The 19,803-nt window shown below is 36.5% G+C and overlaps 1 protein-coding gene across 4 annotated transcripts in view; it reads right to left on the bottom strand.

The window, feature by feature from the left end:
- Window positions 1-19,803, bottom strand: part of CAB39L (calcium binding protein 39 like) — an 86,842-nt gene that overhangs the window by 5,724 nt on the left and 61,315 nt on the right. For all 4 annotated transcript variants that reach the window (XM_010951419.3, XM_045514059.2, XM_045514061.2 and 1 more), the window contains 4 exons: window positions 14,568-14,736; window positions 9,411-9,470; window positions 6,761-6,826; window positions 1,692-1,835 (listed from right to left, as the gene is read on the bottom strand). In XM_010951419.3, coding sequence (XP_010949721.1) covers window positions 1,692-1,835; window positions 6,761-6,826; window positions 9,411-9,470; window positions 14,568-14,736 — 439 coding nt within the window. The remainder of the gene's footprint in view (window positions 1-1,691; window positions 1,836-6,760; window positions 6,827-9,410; window positions 9,471-14,567; window positions 14,737-19,803) is intronic.

Here is a 19,803-nt window from a genome sequence, read left to right as displayed (position 1 = left end):
ACTTAAAAAAAAAAATTTTGCTTTTCAAGTGTAGATCTTTACCGAGTATTTATTTCTGAATATAGTAGAGGGTACGGTTTTCTATATGGATAATCCTTTACTCTAAAAGCATTTATTAACAGTACCCCTTTCTTCACTGATTTGTAACCCCTCTACTGCCAAATATCAAGTTCATATTTGCATAGGCTTACTTCTGGGCCCTTTACTCTGTTTTGGTGTTCTATTTTTTTTTTTTTTTTGTCTTTTAGGGATAAATAGAACTTTATTTTAAATAATAAATTTTAATAAAATATAAAATAATAAGAATTTTAAATAAACATTTGCACTCTGTATACAGACCTAGTGGACTGTCGATCTCTGTGTCAATACAGTACTGTCTCCATTGAGTATAAATCCATAGCAAGTCTTCCTATCTGGCAGGGTGGATTTCCCTGCCTTGTTTTCCTTCAAAATTGCCATAGATAACCCTCAGCCATCGCTCTACCACACAAATTTTATAATCAGCTTGTCAAGTTCCAGGAAAAGTCCTGTTAGGATTTTGAATATAATTAAACGGAATTTATAAATTAATTTGGGATTTGAATTGCTCTAGTGGTTTTTTGGGCAATAAAGATCTGGTGGCTGAAAGATGGATTAAAATTTTTTTACCTCTCAAAGCAACAATTACTTTATAAACTGCAGTGTCTCCTATTTATAGACTTATAAATTCAAGCGTTGAATATACATTACAAAGACAAAAAAAAAAAAAAAAAAAAAAGCCTGGAACTCCCTGAACCCTTAATTCTACTCTAGAGAACTATCCTAAGGAAATAACTGGAAAAAAAAAGCTGGATATATAAAACACTCACTGTAGCTAAAAATGGAAAATAACCAAAATATAAATGACACAGGGATATTTAAGTAAACTACAGTAAACACACCCAATGATAAACTATGATGCCAATAAAACTACTGGCTCTTTTAAAAAACTAACAATAATGAATTAGTATTCGCGGTATATAGCAAGCGTTAAGTGATAAAACTGGGGTATCAGTTTTGTGTACACTGTGAATACAGCTGCAGAGAAAACCTTCAAATGCATACATAGGAAAATAAAATTTAGTGACATCTTTACAGTAGTTAAGTTAGTGGTATGAGATTGTAGATTAGATTTCTCCCACCTACCCTACTCTTAAACAAATCTATTGTCTAAAGTTTCTAGGAAGTGACTTTATTACTCTTATATTAACAAAAAAAGATTAGAAAGAAAAAGCAGGAGTTATAGGACTAGTTTTCTTTCAAAATGCATTAAAAATATATCTAGACAAGTAATAAAAGTGAGTATTAGTGCTCAGTGTTTCTTCAGGTTTCATTTAAAGTTCAAAGAAACACTTAAGGCAGAACAAAGCATTCAAATTCTGACACTTGGGGTTTGGTTCCATCACTGATTATTTTAGTAACTTTGGGGGAAACAGTACCTATTTTCTCAGTGAAAAAGAATGAAAATATTTAGAGATAGGGAATAGTTGGCAAATCTTTTAGAAACAAGTAAGCATTCATTAAAATAACTCTAAAATTTCATCTAAGTCATGCAAAACAGAAAGACTGCTTTTTTAATTTTCTCTTGAGTATAAAGGAGGATACAAAGTAGGGAGTTTGCCGTTTGAACCGGAAGACAAATGCCAGCCTTACTGCTGCAGCTCGCACTTTACCTTAAAGACGTGGAAGGCTTCGAACTGGATGTTGGGGCTTTTGTCCCGGAGGAGGTTCATCACAAGCTTGAGGTTCTCTGGCCTGCTGATGTACTTTGTCATGACGGCGAAGTTGTGCCGGTCCAGGATCAGTTCACCCAGCAGCTACGAAACACACAAAATCAAAGCAGAATCTGTCTGAGAGTCATCTTATTCAAAAATATACCTCACTCCTCACTGGAAAACAAAATAGAAATGTGAGTTATGAATGTTGACATGAAAAAAAATCGAGTCCTTAAGTGAATCTTAATGGATTTCTGAATCTTTTTTTTTTAAAGCCAGTCATTGCTGCAGCTTAATACAGCTCTCTCTACAGCTCTCATCAAGAGCTAGCTAGAAATGAATTTACTATTTTCATCCCTTTAATTATCTAGCTTCCAGTAATGTGTTATTGCTCCTTAGGTGTTGAGATAGGATAAGAGTAACAAAACTGACTCGACAATTATACCTCCCTTACTTGAATAAATGTACTCCTAGTAGCTCACTGGAAAAATAGGTTAAGTGACTCTAACCTTCTCCCTAAATTTTATTACAAAACCTGATATACAGCCAGAAAAAAAAATCATTGACCCTGAATCCATATGAAATTTAATATGTGCAGCAAGTTTTTATTAAAAAGTAAAGCAAAACATTTTCTGGTGACTAATAATTACTAAAATGTAGCACTACTTACTCCATGTGATGAACTGAATGTTTGTGTCCTCCTAAATCTATATGTGGAAATCCTCATCCCCAGTGCCACGGTATTAGGGGGCTGCGGCCCTTGGAAGGTGATTAGGATATGAGGAGGGGGCCCTCATGAATGGGTTTGGTGCTCTCATAGAAGAGACCCCGCAGAGCTCTCTTGCTGCTGGCACCCTGATCTCAGACTTCCCAGCCTCCAGAGCTGTGAGAAATACATGTTTGTTGTTTAAGGCACCCCATCCATGGTATTTTTGTTACAGCAGCCCAAACAGACAGAGACATTTCAAAACAAAATGAAAATATCCAAAGTGAGATCTGAAGGCCCTCTAGCAGCATCCAGCTAAACTTTTATTCTCACTGTAGTGGTAGCAACTCCCAAAGCTTCAGCAACCAGGAAGCTGAAATGTGCCCTTAACATAATTTTACATGTGATATACTTATTTTCCAATTCTCCTGTTTACTGGACTTCTTCTGGGTGCCTTGGGATAATAATACATTGTACAGATGGTTACAGAACTCCTGGAAGGGAGGAGAAAGCACACATGAAACTGAGGGCCAGCTGTCTACCACGACAGACTCCAGCAACACAACTCCAGAGCTGAGTATGTAGAGGCGTGTTTGTGAGTGTGTGTGTGTCTGGCTGCCAGTAAACAACCTACTTGCCTGTGATGCCTCTTTTATCTATTTAACAAAGAAGAGGTACACACTTTAAAGTTATTTTAGTGCACAAAAATAATGCTCGCTAAACGTAAAAAAATGATGACCAGTGATGTATGTTAGTCGGTCACCAGTTCGTCTCATACACATGGAACAGCAATCGTGTAATTGTTAGTCTTCACCTTTCTTACTCTCTCCTCAGCGTCTAAAGCTACCTGAGTAAGCTGCTGGAGACTTCCTGTGTTCTTGGTTTCAGGGCCACTGCATTCTTCTTGTTTCTTAACCTCTTGCAGCGCGTTCCTTTGCCGCCTGTGACTGACTCGCCTTCCCCTTCTGCACGACACGCGCAGGGGTTGTACACTTCAGCCTCTTATCTTTTATCTCCCAATAGTCTCAACCATGCCTGTGGCTTCAACTACAGCATCCAGGAAGATGCTTCCCAGTCTACATTTCCATCTCAGTTTCTTCCCTACACGCCATACCCATGGTTCTAAGTCCCCCAGGCAGCCCCGGCTGAACACGCAGCTGGCCTGTCACACTCAACATCCCTGCAACCAGTTCCCTTGCCCCCTTGTTAGTGAGTCGTGACCTGCTAGTCCCCAGAGCAGAGCTGAAATCTTCCTTAGCTCCTTTCTTTCCCTTGCTCCACCGTCCTACCTTCTGTTTCTGTGGGCTGAGCTGAGTCTCCTCTCTTGCCCCTGTGCTCTTTGTCTGTCCCTAGTTGTACTCACTCTGCCCTGCGGTACGGTTACTTGTGAGCTTACCTAGAATGTAAGCACCATGAGGGCACGTGTCAAATCCTGCTCGTGTCTGTTCCCTTCACAGCCTAACTGTGTGATGTATGTGAATATTGTTGGGGAAATACAGTCCCACCAACACAGAATCCTCTCCACAAGGTGTAGAAAAGAAAGAAAGTGGTTTCATTACTGAACGGCATATCCAGAACACAATGCTGTAGGCGATCTATGAAAAAGGCGCTACAGAGACAGATAAAATTACAACTTATTTGTACAGCCAAGCAGCTTCAATCCAGCACCCAGACATACTCTCACGATGAAAGACAACCTGTCAATGCCATCTGCTGTGCACCCTTTCATGGTTCACCCTAAACTCACCTGGCCATCGAGGCAGCCATTTGTTTTCGCTAATTGCTTTTACCCAGCTAATGAAGAGAATAATAAAACTTCTTTTATCAGTCTGACAAGCAAGGGGTCATAGCCTAGAGAGAAGCACCAAGGTTAAATTCTCCTGGACAGAGAAGTGGGAGTGCTTGCTTCCCAGATGTTTACATTCTAGGGGAATGGCTCTTAGATGCTCAAAAAAAAATTCTGGTTTGTAAAGATGACAAAAAAGCTTCTTAAGATACACACACACACACACACACACACACATACACACACACACACACACACACACACACACACACATATATATGGCTCCTATATAGAGATTCTATGTAAATATTTATTTAAAATATATATCATATACACATCAAAAGGTCTTTGGGTAACAGACAAATTTCATCAAAAAATTTACCTTTAAAATTTGTACATACAAACACATTCAATAAACATTGTTGAAGTGACATTTATGAGTTAAATTCAGATTGTCACTTCAGTGTTTATTACATGGGCATGCCTACATATAAATTCTATCCAGTCTATCCTCTGCTAGTGTAATTTCACTAGTTTTCTGAAACGATTGTGTTAAATTATTTGGCCAACTACACTGACTCTTTTAGCCATTAAATGTTAATCTATTAATTAGTGCTGACAGTGACAAAATGCTGCATTTCATAATAATACAAAACATAGTAATACTGTACTAATAAGTAAATGAAAAAAATCATATTTTTACTTCTTTAAATTTCATTTTATAGGCCTCATAGTATACACTAAAACCATGCATAGCAAGTAGAAATAATAAGACTTTTTAAAAAAAACCTTTGTGTCTTAATGAAGTTGACCAGAGCCCTCCCAAAACCAAAAATTCCACCAAGCTTCTTTTGAATTATAATCTTTGTCGCTAGTAATTAAATGCCAGGCCTCTGAGGAAGATAAGAAATAAATTCCTAAGCTGTGTCACATGAAGGAAAAGGAATTTCTCTGTTAATTATTTTTTATTGACACCAGAAGTCTAAGCACCCCAAGATAGTTCAGAAAAATTTAGAATAAGATTAACAAAAGGCAACAGGTAGCAACTACTTTGGAATCAGAAAAACAGCCTAGTTTACAGAAAGTCTATTACTTAACAGAGTACTGTAAGTAAATACACTGTTACAATAAATCTAACCTCTTGTTTTCTATAATTATGAAACACCTATGTGCAAAATGTCACAAAATCCAGAGATTTAAACATGGTTATGTCAAAAAAGAATATTCTGCTACCACGGATCTAATTCCCAAACTGAAAACCCAACAGCGCACAGCAGAGCTCTCCAAAGCAATGCTTTTCTATTGAAGAAGAGAGCAAACGATATTTAAGGAGCTCTTTCCTTGAACAGAATGATACAAGACCATCTTAGCAATCTCTCTGCCTATAACCTAGCATTTAAAAGGCCAACTCTTCAGTAACAACTTTAACACTTACTGCATTCTTAATAAGCTTGGTGTGTCTTTTACTGGTGTTTTCACTGTCCAACCAGTGCTCAGTTTTACCATATTGAAAATCGAGTATTTGTGACAGTCAACTGTAAAGGATTCCGGTAGGAATAGCAGCCCGTGTGGTGGGTCTGGCTGGATTAATAAAGAACAAGAAAGAGGCCTTATGTGGGGGCTGGGGGATCTGTAAATAAGCAGGAAACAATCAGTTTGAAAAGGGAGCGTTCAAAGGAGAATTTCTATACCAGATACTGTACAGTCACATGCCCTTTACCCCTGGTGATGGCGCTGAGGTCTCCAGGTGGAGAACCAGGTGAAGAGGAGAGAGGGTGGACAGCGGAGGGCCAGGCAGCAGCACACAGCGGTGAGTCCTCACTCGCCTCTGCCACCCACCAAATCTGTAGTCCATGTTGTGCTAATCATACATCCGCTAGATTAACAGGCTTCTATTTTTAAATGCAAACACATCCTGGTAGGAAAAAGTCTCACGCATACTCTAGTCCCAGGTATTTATTAGAATAGATAAACACCTTCCACAGACTGAGCCCTGGGAACAGTGATGAGGCATAGTTATTAATGAAATCTACTTCAGTTTTATTTAGCAAACATATCTAGGTCTTACCACGTGCTAGGCTCTGCTCTAACCATTTTACAAGTATTAACAAGGGAACAGGATACGGTCCCACCTGCTCTTGGCCAAATGGCTGCTTCCAGGCATCTTTTCGTCGAGGAAGGGAAGGCCACTCACAGACAGACGTGGCCCTGCTCTGCCCTGTCCCTGTCTGATGAGGAGGAGTGGCGTTTCCACAGGCGTTAGAAGCTCAGGTTGCAAATGCCGTCCAGTTACATACACACACGCCCCCCGCCCATCCTGTACTTCTCCTGTTCTTATTATTTATGTTGTTACTTCCAAAAATTGTTTGAGGCAGGGCACTTACATTGTTTTGCTACAAAGTACAGTCATAACATAAAACCTACTTCTCAAATTACAAAAAAAAAAGAGTAATTTTTCTATATTGTCCACTATACACCAATCATTTACCAACAAGATATCAACGTCTGGAAACTCTAAAAGAAATTTGTTATTACCTTTAATGATTGTCTCTTAGTCACATAATTCTCAGACTGAAGCAACTTCTCATAGTCTTCAAAAATCTAATGAAAAGAAAGTAAGTATTAGCGTGTAAACCCAGCAGTGATTTCACTGCTCTAGGAGCTTGCGCGCTTGCTTCAGAGTTCTCGGGGCTGACGATCAGGTCAGCGACGGGGGCCCAGCATCCGTGAAGCCACCACACACACACAAAGGGGCTACAGGCACAAGACACATTCAGGTAAACAAGGGCTAAAGACAGTGAGGTTACGGTCTCTCCAACTGCTGCTGATTATCCTTGAATGCAATTTGCACAACACATTTATCTCACTCCTTCTATAGAAAAGGCCATAAGTTTCTACTGCAGGTTTTGTCATAAGCTATCTTAGCCTTCTTTATTTTCATTTATTATAAATATAGCATCTAATGAGTCTTTATCGATCCATCCAGCATCAATAGTTACTGAATAACCAAACTATAATAACAGTTCATTTCCTAAATTCAAAAATATGTGATTTTCTTTTAGTCTTGAAGCTTTTGGATACCTCAGGCAATACATTTTTCTCCCTTCATGTTCTATACTTTGATCAAGGTATTCAGTTGATCTCATGGGTATTTTCTTGATAACTTTAGGATATGAAAATCACTTGATTTTACAATTATATTGATAATTCTTAATCTCAAATCAAAAGAAGATCCGCAAACAATTTATGAATAAAAAAGCCACAGTTTAATTTCTGTGATTTGGATGTGTGAAGACACAGGATACTGCTAGGCAGGGTATGCCCTGTCTTCCCAGAGTCATCTGTTTCCTTTTATCTTTGTGTGTGGCTAACTAGAAAATGTTGAAGTATGTAGTGGCTTGCATTGTATTTCAACTGGACAGCACTGGTCTAGAGCAGCTACACTAATACTGGAACAAACGTTACAAAGTTTTGCTTCTAGGTTTGTGCTGTTTTCTGCTTTATGCTGTTTCTACTTTATGTTTCTACTTTATACATTTAGCAAAAGCACAGCAGCTCTTGGATGGATCTGTTCATTCAGTGTTCTTTGAACACCACCAAATGTGTGGCACTGAATTAAGTAGGGATACAAGTAATAATGATAAAAATTAATACTGAGTGCTTGCCATGGTACTATCCTAAAAACTTTAAATCTTGTCAAATTCCTACAACAACCCTATGAAGTTGGTATTATTAATATCGTCATTTTTCGGTAAGTGCAGTAACTTGTCCAGGGTCACATAATTGGTAGGAGGCAGGGCAGGACCCTGAAGCAAAGAAAGTAGACACTAAAGTCTGTACTGTATTCTGAACCCCTGTGTTAGATAAGGTTCCTTCCCCTTAAGGAGCTTAAGAACCAGTCAGGAAGATAATATTACAATGTGAAAAATGTGTGGGAGAGAAGAGAGTGACGGAGGGGGGAGAGAGAAAGAGAGAGAAAGAGTGAGTTAGTGTGTGTGTTGTGCGTGTGTGCGTGTGTGCATGTATGCGTGTGTGTTCAGGGGTGGGGGACTAGGGAAAGCTTCCCAGAAGAGTCACACTGTGAATCCCAGCAGGACCCTGAGGGGCCTTCCCAGGGACACACCCCCCCGAGTCCCCCACCTCTTGTTTGTAGAAAAGCTTTAGCTTCTTAGGCTCCCCCCAAGTTCCAAGGAGCAAATTTAATCAGAGAAGTGAGAAAAAGCAGAAGCAAAGGAAAACAGTCAAGCAAGACAAAGTAATAGTTTAACCATAAAACAACATCAAGGACCCTTAGTTCCTCCTGAAGGTCTAGAGGTAACATCCTGAGCCATACCCTTGAGTTGTTCTGCAGACACTAAAACCCCCACCAGGTGGGAGGAGTTAACTGCACACTGACAAGCATAAGCACACAGACCGCATACTGGCTGGAACCAAAAGGTTGATGATGTTAACCCCTGAAATACCACCCTGTCACATCCACCAACCAATCAGAAGTCCACAAGCTGATCAGGCACCCCCACAACCCTTATCTTTAATGTTGCCTTTAAAAATCCTTCCCTGAAAACCACTGGGGATTCGGGCCTTTTGAGCATTAGCTGCCCCACACTCCTTGCTGAGCCCTGCAATAAACTGAAGTTTCCTTCACCACAATCGGTGTCAGCAGATTGGCTTTGCTGCATGTTGGGCGAGTGGACCCACGTTTGGTTCAGTAACAGTTATGGCTGAGTATCAAAAGGATGAGTTGGATTCACCCTTAGAGAAGGGAGCTGGAAGACAGATATGTATTTTGATATTCCTATTAGTAAATAAAACTACTTAGTGACCACGTAAAATAATTCACTTTAGTAAGGGTGGGGTGAGCTTCCATTTGGGGTTACCTATGGCCTCTCAAGGGCAACATGGATGCTCTTAAGTCAGGATCGGAGTGAGCAGGTTCTAGTTGCTTCCTGGAGCACCAGAGCACAATAGCAGGAAGAGATGTGAAAACAAGAAAGCCTTCATCTCCTGCCATCCTCTGTCTTCCTTAAAGTTTCCTGATGACCTGGTTTCCAGGTAATAAAAAAACTGAGCCTATGGTTGGTTTCAATTGTGTTTCATAAATAGGATTAAGTGCTCATAGATCTAAGAGGGAGGGAGAGGAAGCAAGAAAGAATGAGATGAAGACTTAAAAATGACTTGTACTCACAGTGTCATAATTTTGTTCTAAGAAGTCTGCTACCAAAACTTTATGTCTGGTTAGTAAATCCTAGAAGAAGAACAGTCAAGTGAAAAAACTTTACTATAGTTAATACACTTTACAAATCTTTCTTTTCCTTCTGAGATTTTATAAGTTCATTAATTTGAAACATGAACATTTCAAAAGAATATTTGCATTTACATCACAAAATTATTTCCATTTTTAGTTTAACATGTAAAATAACAATTTGTTTCATGTTAAAACAACCGAGTGCTTTAAATTCATATCATTATATTATAGAAATAATTTAACTAGTGAAACAAATGTCACCTAAGAGACAAGTTTATAGTATATTTCTTCAAGCCATAATTCTGTATTGTGTATATGAGATAATAAATATTCAAATAAAGTTTATGATGCTGTTTTAAAAATGTCATTAATAACCACTTTTTAAAAAGGAATGGTCTAAAACCATATCTCACAAGTTAACAGATTTCCAATGATTAACCTTTAGTTTTTTTCCTTAATCGCTTTTAAAAGAGATGTGCCTAGGATGCTGGGAAGCACAAGAATGACATTAAACTGCCATCTCAGCACTGTCCTGCTCTTGGGTTAATGGGCTATGAAGTGTCGTGCAGTTACTAAGTAGCACAATGTGCCCTTTCAAAGTTGAATACAAGTAGCCTGATCTAATTACAGACATAACTCTCAGAAAACTGAACAAAACAAGCATAAAGGAACATTTGCCTCTCAACTCACAACTCAATTATATCCTTAATTCACCTTGACGTTGAAAGAAAACAAGCCTCAGCTAATCCTTTTTATATGCTTAAAGGCTAAATACCCTGTTCCAGGTACCATGCAGAATTTAATTAAAAACCTAACAAGAATGTTAAAGTTTTCCAAAATAAATTCTTATACTTTAATACATATTTAATTAAACCTTCCTAAATGCATATATAGAAGATACAGAACATTACCTCACAGAGAAAAAGAAGGCAGCAATGGTAAAATCCACTTACTTCCCTTTCAATAAAAATTTAAATATTTAAAGCATTTTGCACTGCAATTTTCAAGTTCACAAATAATGAGACTGGCTATTCATTTCATTTCCTATTACTTATTATCACAACTTGATTGACCAGTGAGTCTCTCAATGGAAACATGGTACTTTTTTTCCTAGTAGAACATCAAGTACTGTCCTGGAACTGGAATTTTAAAACAGAAAAACCCTCTAATGAATTCATTTTTGGTCTGTCCGAGGTCAAAATTCAAACTAGTTCCTATATCAGGGGATCCCTGAGAGAGTAAGGTAGTTCCACAGCATCCTTGGAGGTCCCTAATCTTTTTTAAGTGGATATTTAAGATGCCTAGTTTTCAGATATTCTCTTCCCCAATCTCCTGAGCAGTATCAGTGATTTTCTGAGCTGACCCAGGTTAGAAAGAGGCTCTCTCCATGGGCTGCGGCAGACACTGGATTGCTGCACCCGTGGAGTTCTGCACTCTTAGGACAGTCGTCAGCCTTGAGTGCGAGGACTGCAGCCTCCCATGGCCTCAGGCCCTGCACCTGCAGCGATGGCAGCAATGGAAAGAGCACGTTGCAGATGAGTGCTTCCTGGAAAGACTTTCCTTGCACTGTACATTAGTGGTACAGCAAAGAAAGAGGAATAAGGAGGGAGTTCTGCTAGTAGCAGCTCCTTCCAATTCTAAGGGGAAAAATAACTAAAATCCAGTAATAGAAAATACAGCATGGTAGGGTAGAATTCCTCCAGCACATGTGTATGATGATACAGCCAATAAGTGATTTGTGCACACACTCTTACACTTGAGTGTGTATACATTACATACACATAGATATACCCTCAAATTTAAATACAAAATAAATGTATGCACAAAACTGGAGGGACTATGCATATATATATATATATATATATATATATATATATATATATATATACACACACATATAACATGCATGCATATATACACACAATACATAGACAAATACAGTTGTTGCATTATTATAGATCAAATAACTGAGTGGGGAAAAACTAGGATCCCACCTAAAAAAGAAAAAGCAGAAAATTGCAAAGAAAAATAACATTCAAATTTTAAAGCATTTAAAAAATTTAAAAAATCATTTGAAATAGTGTACTCTTTCATCCCACCTCCTAACAATTCTGTTTTGACAGGACTAGGTTCTAACAGTCTAAGTATTATACCAAAAAAACCTGATATTGATATTCTAGTGAATTCTACACAGCTTGGGAGAACTCGGGGTATAAAGTGACAGAGACACACTCAGTGGCAGGGACATGCCACTCCATCAGCCAGCAGCAGCTGCGTTTGCTGAGGGTTTACCACGTGCTGGACAGTGTATGGAGCACCTTACATATGTTATTTCTAATCTTCACAACTCTTCAAAAATGGGGATGATTTTCCTCACCTCATAGGTGAAGAAAATGAAACTCAAATGTTAACCAACTTGCTCAAGGACATACAGCTAATCAGGTGCAGAGAGAGATGAAATTCAAACCACTTCTTATGTCAATTCTTGGAGGGAGGAAAGAGACTGTGCTTGTAAGGAATCCTTTTAGGGAAAGGACAATTTGTATACAATACCATGACAAAAAAACCAACAATGTTAAAATATTAATGATTAAACTGGGCAACAGTCAACATGCAGCTCAAAACAAAAAGGTTAAGTCTAAGAGGTTAAAAACAAAAGCCAAAACTGAAATAAAACCAAACAAACAAACAAATCTCCTTGAAACCAGCTACTTAAAAACAAAACAAAACAAAACAAAACAAAACAGTGACTTATGGTCATTACATTAATCACAGCATTTTGGTAAAATATAGAAAACTGGCATTTTCAATATCAGCTTACTAAGAAACTTTTTATGGTTATTTAGATTTTCAAGGACTTAAGTTCAATGGAAAATACGCTCAAATACAAATCAAAACATTATTATTTTTGTGATTCAATATTGTGCTGAAAATTGAATTGGGCCAAACATGAGAGACATTATCATCAAGTATAGTTAATCCTATTAAATGCTGAAAAAAATCTTTGGGGAAATTTTCAAAAATACTTATTTGCATTTGCTTCTCCCCTCCATTAGAGTTGTTCTATGTTTACAGTTATTTGTGAAGTCTTATTTACAGCTTTTTAAAAAAGGAATTAGTTTCCATGACAGCAGAGTCATCTGATAGAAAAGGGGGAAAAATGGGACACAGTATCTATTAATAGAAAACATCTCCTTAGTTGTTTAGGGAAAGATATTTGCCAGAAAGAAATGGTACCATCCTCAGTGTTAAATGTCATTCTTCTTATTTGATGCACCAACGCCCCTCCTACATGTGTTCTAGATTTACTCTTGGGGGGGCTCATCTGTAGCCACTGTACAACCGTTATTCTGCCACCATGTGATCTAACATACCTTTTAATAGATTTAAGGAACCTTCTCAGAACAGGACCAGTAAATTCCTTGTCTACATATAATATGTAGCTTTGGGCACAAAAAACAACTGCTTTCACCTTTCTCCACTGCTGGAGAGCTGTTACAAAGGACTATTTATCATCTAGGTCAGAGGCAACTTTCAAACCATGCACATAAAGTATACTTTAATATTAGTATATGAACTATGTCAATGTTGTTGAATATGTATTTAAAATAATGTATAAAAATAAAATGTCACACATGGATTATAATTAAGTAAAAATTTATATTTATATCCTGAAAGAAAGAATTAAGTAAATTTGGAATTATGTAACTAGAACAAATAAATTGCTAAAATGCCTTTAAAGAAATGAATTTGCATATATACATTTAAATGAGTCTTGTCTGTTTTATAATTAACTTGAAAACCTATTTTTTTCAATGATGCTATTACAACATCAGCTTAGAGTATTGTTGGAATTCCTCTTCTAAAATGGCCGCCAGGGTTAATTTGGAGACACTAAAGAAAATCACTCTGTTTTAGTCATTTTGAAATTTATTTTTATTATCATTGTAATTATTATCACCAAAACCCAAAACAGTTCTAACTTTCTTCATCACTCACTTTATCCACTAACTGGGATGTCAAATAGCTTTTTGCTGTTTCTAACACTTTGATCTGCCCTTGCAGGATAAAGATTTGCCATTATTGAAAAATGAACATGCTATAGACACTGATACTGATTTCAAAATAAATTAAATAATAGCAGAAGCATACGAATAAGTACATGGTTTTCTAAAATAGAAATTTTGAATGCGTCATGATTTACTGGATGTACAAGTTCTAGCATTTCAGTTTGCAAATTAGCTACACTATTTCTAATATGCTCTTTGATCTTCTTTTGGATGGTCAGACTCAGAAACAGAAAGTAGAACGGTGGTTGCCAGGGGCTGGAGGGCTTGGGAAATGGAGTTGTTGTTTAATAAGTATAAAGATAACAGTTTCAGTTTTGCAAGATAAAAAAATTCTCCAGATTGGTTGCACAACAATATGAATATACTTAACACTACTGAACTGCACATAAAAAATTAACCATCATAAATTCTGTGGTATATGTATTTTAATAGTTTTAAAATTTTTAATAAAAATTAAGTTAGATTAAATTTATTTCCTATATAACACAGTAGGTAATAAGCTTATAAAAATATAGGTGATTATATATTAGTATTTTGTTTCACCATATGGGAATTTAAAATTACACTGATAAAATAATGTGATTCCTTCATACCCAAAGATGTAGCTGTCCATCTCCCTTCCCAGGGCCTTTCCTTGGAGTAACCACTGTTACTGTTTCCCAGATACCCTTCCAGAGGATTCCGTGCATGTACACTTTAAGTGGCAGCTTACACCCTTTGCTTTTAGCATAAATGAAAGCACGCTATACACAGAGTACTGCAAATTCCTCTTTCACTTATATATTGGAATTCACTTCATATGAACTTATGACAAGCATTCTGAGTTGCTTTTTTCGTAATGTGAAAATGGGTCTAACAGACTGCGTTCTATTTACTGAGTCCTCCTATGATCCACATTGTACACAGTTGGCTATGCTCAGGCCTAAGGAATATAATTTTCTGGTTTTTAAAATTAAACTGCCTCTTCAGAGGCCAAATGACTAAATGCTGAAACTAAATGACCCAGCTGATTAAGAAAAAAAATTACCTTAAAAGTAGCAAAGGCATCTGAAGCAATATCAAACGTTGACAACTCCACATACTTAAAGAAATCTCTGAACTGATTAGAAAAGAGGATGATTTTGGCAAGTGGTTCATGTCGAATACATTCTCTCAGCATAATCCCACAACGTAAGGCAATCTGTGGGGCTTCATATCTAAAGCAGAAACGAGACAGAAATAGAGAATTATGTTATCCTATTAACAAAATGATATTAATGGAATCAAAAGAACCATTTCAATACTGCTGTTAATAAAAACTCAGATACCATTTGTCACAGTTCATTCAAACACCACTCATTCAATACCCAAGGAATATTTACAATGTGCCTGGCACTACTCCAGACGCTGGGGATACAGCAGTAAGCAGACAAGGTCACTGCCTTTCCTAGCGTTCACATTTTAGTAAGAATGCATCTGGAAGGGGAGGAGACGGACTATGAACAATGAGAAGATAATTTCATGTATTTCAGTGCTGTGAAACTGAAGACACTAAAATGGGCACCCTATAGTGTGTGACTACTTGATTTGCTTTACTTTAGTCTGAGTGGTCAGGGAAGGAGCAAGATGCTCCAGGCAGAGACTAACTGTGCAAAGGCTCCAAGGAAAGAACCAGCAGCTCTGCAAGCCAAAGGTATTTAAGAGAATTCATTAAACTAGGGTGATATTTATTCATTTTTGTTATCATCCGAATATTCCCTGAAAAATTCATATTAACATTAAATGCTAATACGTTCAGATGGGCATGATTCTTTGCAGAATACTTTAAAAATACCAATTTATAGTGCTTGCAATTTTTCTTAGAAGAATTTGAAAATCAGCCTATTGGTACACATGGAAGAGTTATAAGGTGGGTTTTATTAAAGATGCTATAAAGAGGGGTATGTTTCCTGAAATGTGATGGAGAAAACACTGCCGTTTAATGACAGGGTACTTAAGAAAATAGAAAATGAAGACTGTTGACCAAGAGAAAGAACTTAAGAGACAGGCAATTAAAATCCAGACTTATTAGTAAAATATTTATGGACTTATTTTGCTTTAAACTTCTCAATTTCATCTTCCATCACATCCCTTAATTCCTTGGGGTTATGTCATTCTCTCAACCTAGAATGCCCTTCTCCTTAAGTTTCCACTTCTAAGATTCTCTCTCATTTTTCAATACTTAGTTCAAATGCCACCTCCTCCTTGAAGTGTTTCCCATCACCTACCATTCAGAATCACTCTCCCCTCCCTCATCCTTCTACAACAGCTTGTCTGTAATTCCACTTGAGCACTCTTCTCAATCTGTTCTATACTACATTGCAGTAGGTTGTTGTAAATCCGCTTTCTTTACCTCATTACAAACAACTTAATTTCTGAGGATATGTTTTACTTATCCTACTAGCTTCCCCTCTCCTCCTCTACCAGAGTCTCCATATAGTATCCATGTCTTATTTATTGTTACCTTCCCCCAATCCCTACCCCAGTCTCTGAAGAGTGCCTAGCATAATGTTTTTCACAAAAGCATATAATGAATTTAACAAACTTCAAACTCTGACTAAAATTCTTAATACTAGAGGACTCTAATGAGACACAAACTTCAGCTTATAGACAAAGCTGTATGGTCTCTAGCCAACATCTTCTCATTTCTTAATTCAACTGTCAAACTGAGACTATCTACAAAAAGTTTTTATTTGAACTTTTGTATATAATTAGTTCTTTTTCTTTTCATTTGGTGAAGTATATTAGAACCATCTTTGATGCACTGACTATTCTTGAGAACCAAGAAAATATTTTAAAAAATACTCCTTGGGGTCAGAATACTTATCATTCCATCCCAGTAGTTTGTACACAAGAGTGGAAATGTTATTCTCTGAGATGACAACTTCTTAAAGTTAGGAATAAGTTGGGATATATAAAGAAATTCCTAGTTTTCCTCAGTACTCTTTAAGGGATCTGTAATTCACATACATCATTTCAACCTGACTACCTTCCAAGATACTGACTTTTGATAGTTTATTGCCTACTATATAAAGAAATGCTCCAAAAGTTAAGCCCATCTGAAGTTTCAAATCCCAATAATATTAATATCCTTAGGTTTGGCAAAGAATCAGTATTTATATCATCTATTCTATTCTACTTGTGGATAAGATTCTCAAGGACAAAGACTATGACAAATCACTATGTTCTCCATAATGACTAACTTAATAGCAGTTGCCAATAAAGGTTAATCCAATCTATGTTGAACCACTATTTTATAGAACTGAATTATATCTTCCTTCCTATTCTTAGTTTGGATCATATAGTCTGGAGTGTGTCAGTGTGGCACGCTACTTCATGTGCATGCTTATCCAAATAATAACAGCATACAAGATCTGTTTCAAGTTTAATGAAAGTCAAAATGTAACAGCAGGGAGCTACAATAATCATTACACAGAAAATGGTTAGAAGAAAGATCTTGTGTCAAGAATATCTCAACTTAAGAACACAGATTATGTTATGTAAGGGGGAAAATGACTTATTGCTGGAAGCAAAACAGTGTCAGCTAGCGCTAGGAAAAGTTTTGTAAAATGCTGTTCAACAAACACTTGGCCTCAATATAGTCAAGAAATCTTGCTTATAATCTAGAAACATTTGCTTACCTTGAAAATAATGAGCTAACTCCATCCACTGAAAAGGCTGAGATGCGACAACAATCCAATGTCAGTGAGCATCCCTAGCATCTGGATTATAGACTCTAAGAAACATTTATCACCAAAAGGAGCAAGAGTCCTGGGTAGAAATGGCTAATTCTAGGTCTGTGTTAGGAAATGTACAAGATGGGACTATTATATCTTGCACCAGAAAGCAAGGAAACTCTCACAAACTAATGGTAGTGATATTAAAAGGGCCTGGGTCAACTTGAAGAGGCCACAGATGGATAATCGAGCATCAATTTTTTTAAGCTTTTAAAATTTTTAATTGAAGTATAGTTGATTTATAATGTGTTAGTTTCAGGTGTATAACAAAGTGATTCAATTATAGATATATATTCTTTTTCAGATTCTTTTCCATTATAGGTTATTACAAGATATTAAATATAGTTCCCTGTGCTATACAGTAGTTCTGTGTTATTTATCTATTATATATAGTAGTGTGTATATGTTAATCCCAAACACCTAATTTACCCCTATCCCCCACCCCTTTCCCCTTTAGTAACCATAGTTCATTTTCTATGTCTGCGAGTCTATTTCTGATTTGTACATAAGTTCATTTGTATCATCTTTTTAAAATTCCACATATAAGTAGTATCATATATTTGTCTTTGACTTACTTCACTTAGTATGGTGATCTCTAGGTCCATCCGTGTTGCTGCAAATGGCATTATTTCTTTTTTATGACCAAGTAATATTCCATTGAGCGTGCATATGTGTGTGTGTACATATACATACACATACCACATCTTCTTTATCCATTCATCTGTCAATGGACATTTAGGTTGCTTCCATGTCTTGGCTATTGTAAATGGTGCTGCTATGAATATTGGGATGCATATACCTTTTCAAGTTGTAGTTTTATCTGGATATATGCCCAGAAGTGTGCAGCTATAAGATATATGGAAAAATACTAAATCCGCTAGTCCATAATGATACTACAGGGATACGGGGGTGAGGAGGAGGAGGAATTAGGAAGAAGAGGGAGAGGGAGAAGGACAAGAGGGGACAGAAAGATAAATAAAAAATACATATATATGTATATGTGTGTGTGTGTGTGTGTGTGTGTGTATGTATATATATATATATATATATATATATATATATATATATATATATATATATAAAAAACACTAAGTCACTTTGCCGTACACCTGAAACTAACACTGTAAATTGACTACACTTCAATAAAAAGTAAGAATTAAAAAAAAATACTCCAGCCAAAAAAAAAAAGAAAAGAAAAAAAGAGAGGGGGTTTTAGGAAAGTAGATGAAATGAACACAGCAAAATAACGATGGTTGTTAAGGCTGGGTGATGGGTACATGGGATTTCTTTGTACTTTCTACTTTTGAGTATGTTTGAAACTTTTTGCAATAAAATTTTTAAAATAAGATTAGTGGGAGAAATTTATTATTTTAATATTGGACTTCTGGAATATCTTCCTCTAGCAGTGGTTCCTTATGGATCACTGATAGCAGTTTAGTGATCTCATCCTCAAGTTCCCTCAGTACCCTTGAATGTCACTTGCATGGGCTAGGAGAAAAGTTTGTTGGGTAAGAAAGTCCTTTTCAATAATCTTTTCATAAAATATGGGCTCTAAATCCTTTAACCATGTTTTGTTTCTCATATTTGTTGATTCTCCCTGATAGACTAGAATCAATTTCTTTCTGTCTTACATTCTTTTTTTTTCTTTTTTTTTTAATCTGTCTTACATTCTTTATGGTTAGACATAGGTTCAATACAGCACGTTACTATCATATCCCTAAATAACATTACTGTTTGATGTATGAATGTACCAATAAGTTATGTCCCAACTTTTCAATTTTACAAGAGATAATTCAGTAAAAATTCTGGCCTTTAATAAAGGGCTAAACCTCTAGCACTTCAAGATAACCTAGAAAATGATAATGGGTAAAGTTGTGATTCCGGAACAATGGTTCCATTGTCTTCCTGTTGTATACCCTGTCGCCAGGGCCTTCTCTATTTCCCTCTTCCTTCCCATCTGGAGGGTCCTCAAATCTTATTAAGGGTATATTAAAGGTAAAGAAGATGGGACTTAAAATCAGATCTGGATTGAAAACTTTGCTCTGTCATTTATTAGCTGTATAATCTTGACCAATAAACTTAACTCTAAGTTTCAATTTCCTCATCCGTAAAATGGTAAGAATACATAGTCCTCACAGTACACTAGAAGGATTAAATGAAATAACATAAGAAAAGACATTGAATGCAATATCTGGCACATAGCAAGCACTCAATAAATGGTATCTACAAAACAGGATGTGAAGAAATGAGTTTAAAGGTGGGTTAAAAAATACAAGAAGAATCATTATAATAGAGAGTAAAAACCAGAGGAGTCATCACCAAATTTTGACAACAGGTTCTTTGGGAGAAATTAAGGTATGCTCTCCTTTTCTATATTATACATTACTAAAATGTTTGAATTTTTAGATAATAAACATATATTTCTTTGAATCAGAAAATAAAGTTTAAAAAATATCTGCTCCTCTTCATTTCCAATATCACCACTGAAGTTCTGGCCCTAATTATCTC

Source organism: Camelus bactrianus, chromosome 14 (assembly GCF_048773025.1).
Source record: "Camelus bactrianus isolate YW-2024 breed Bactrian camel chromosome 14, ASM4877302v1, whole genome shotgun sequence".
NCBI classification, from domain to species: Eukaryota; Metazoa; Chordata; class Mammalia; order Artiodactyla; family Camelidae; genus Camelus; species Camelus bactrianus.
This window is presented reverse-complemented; position numbering and strand designations above follow the sequence as displayed.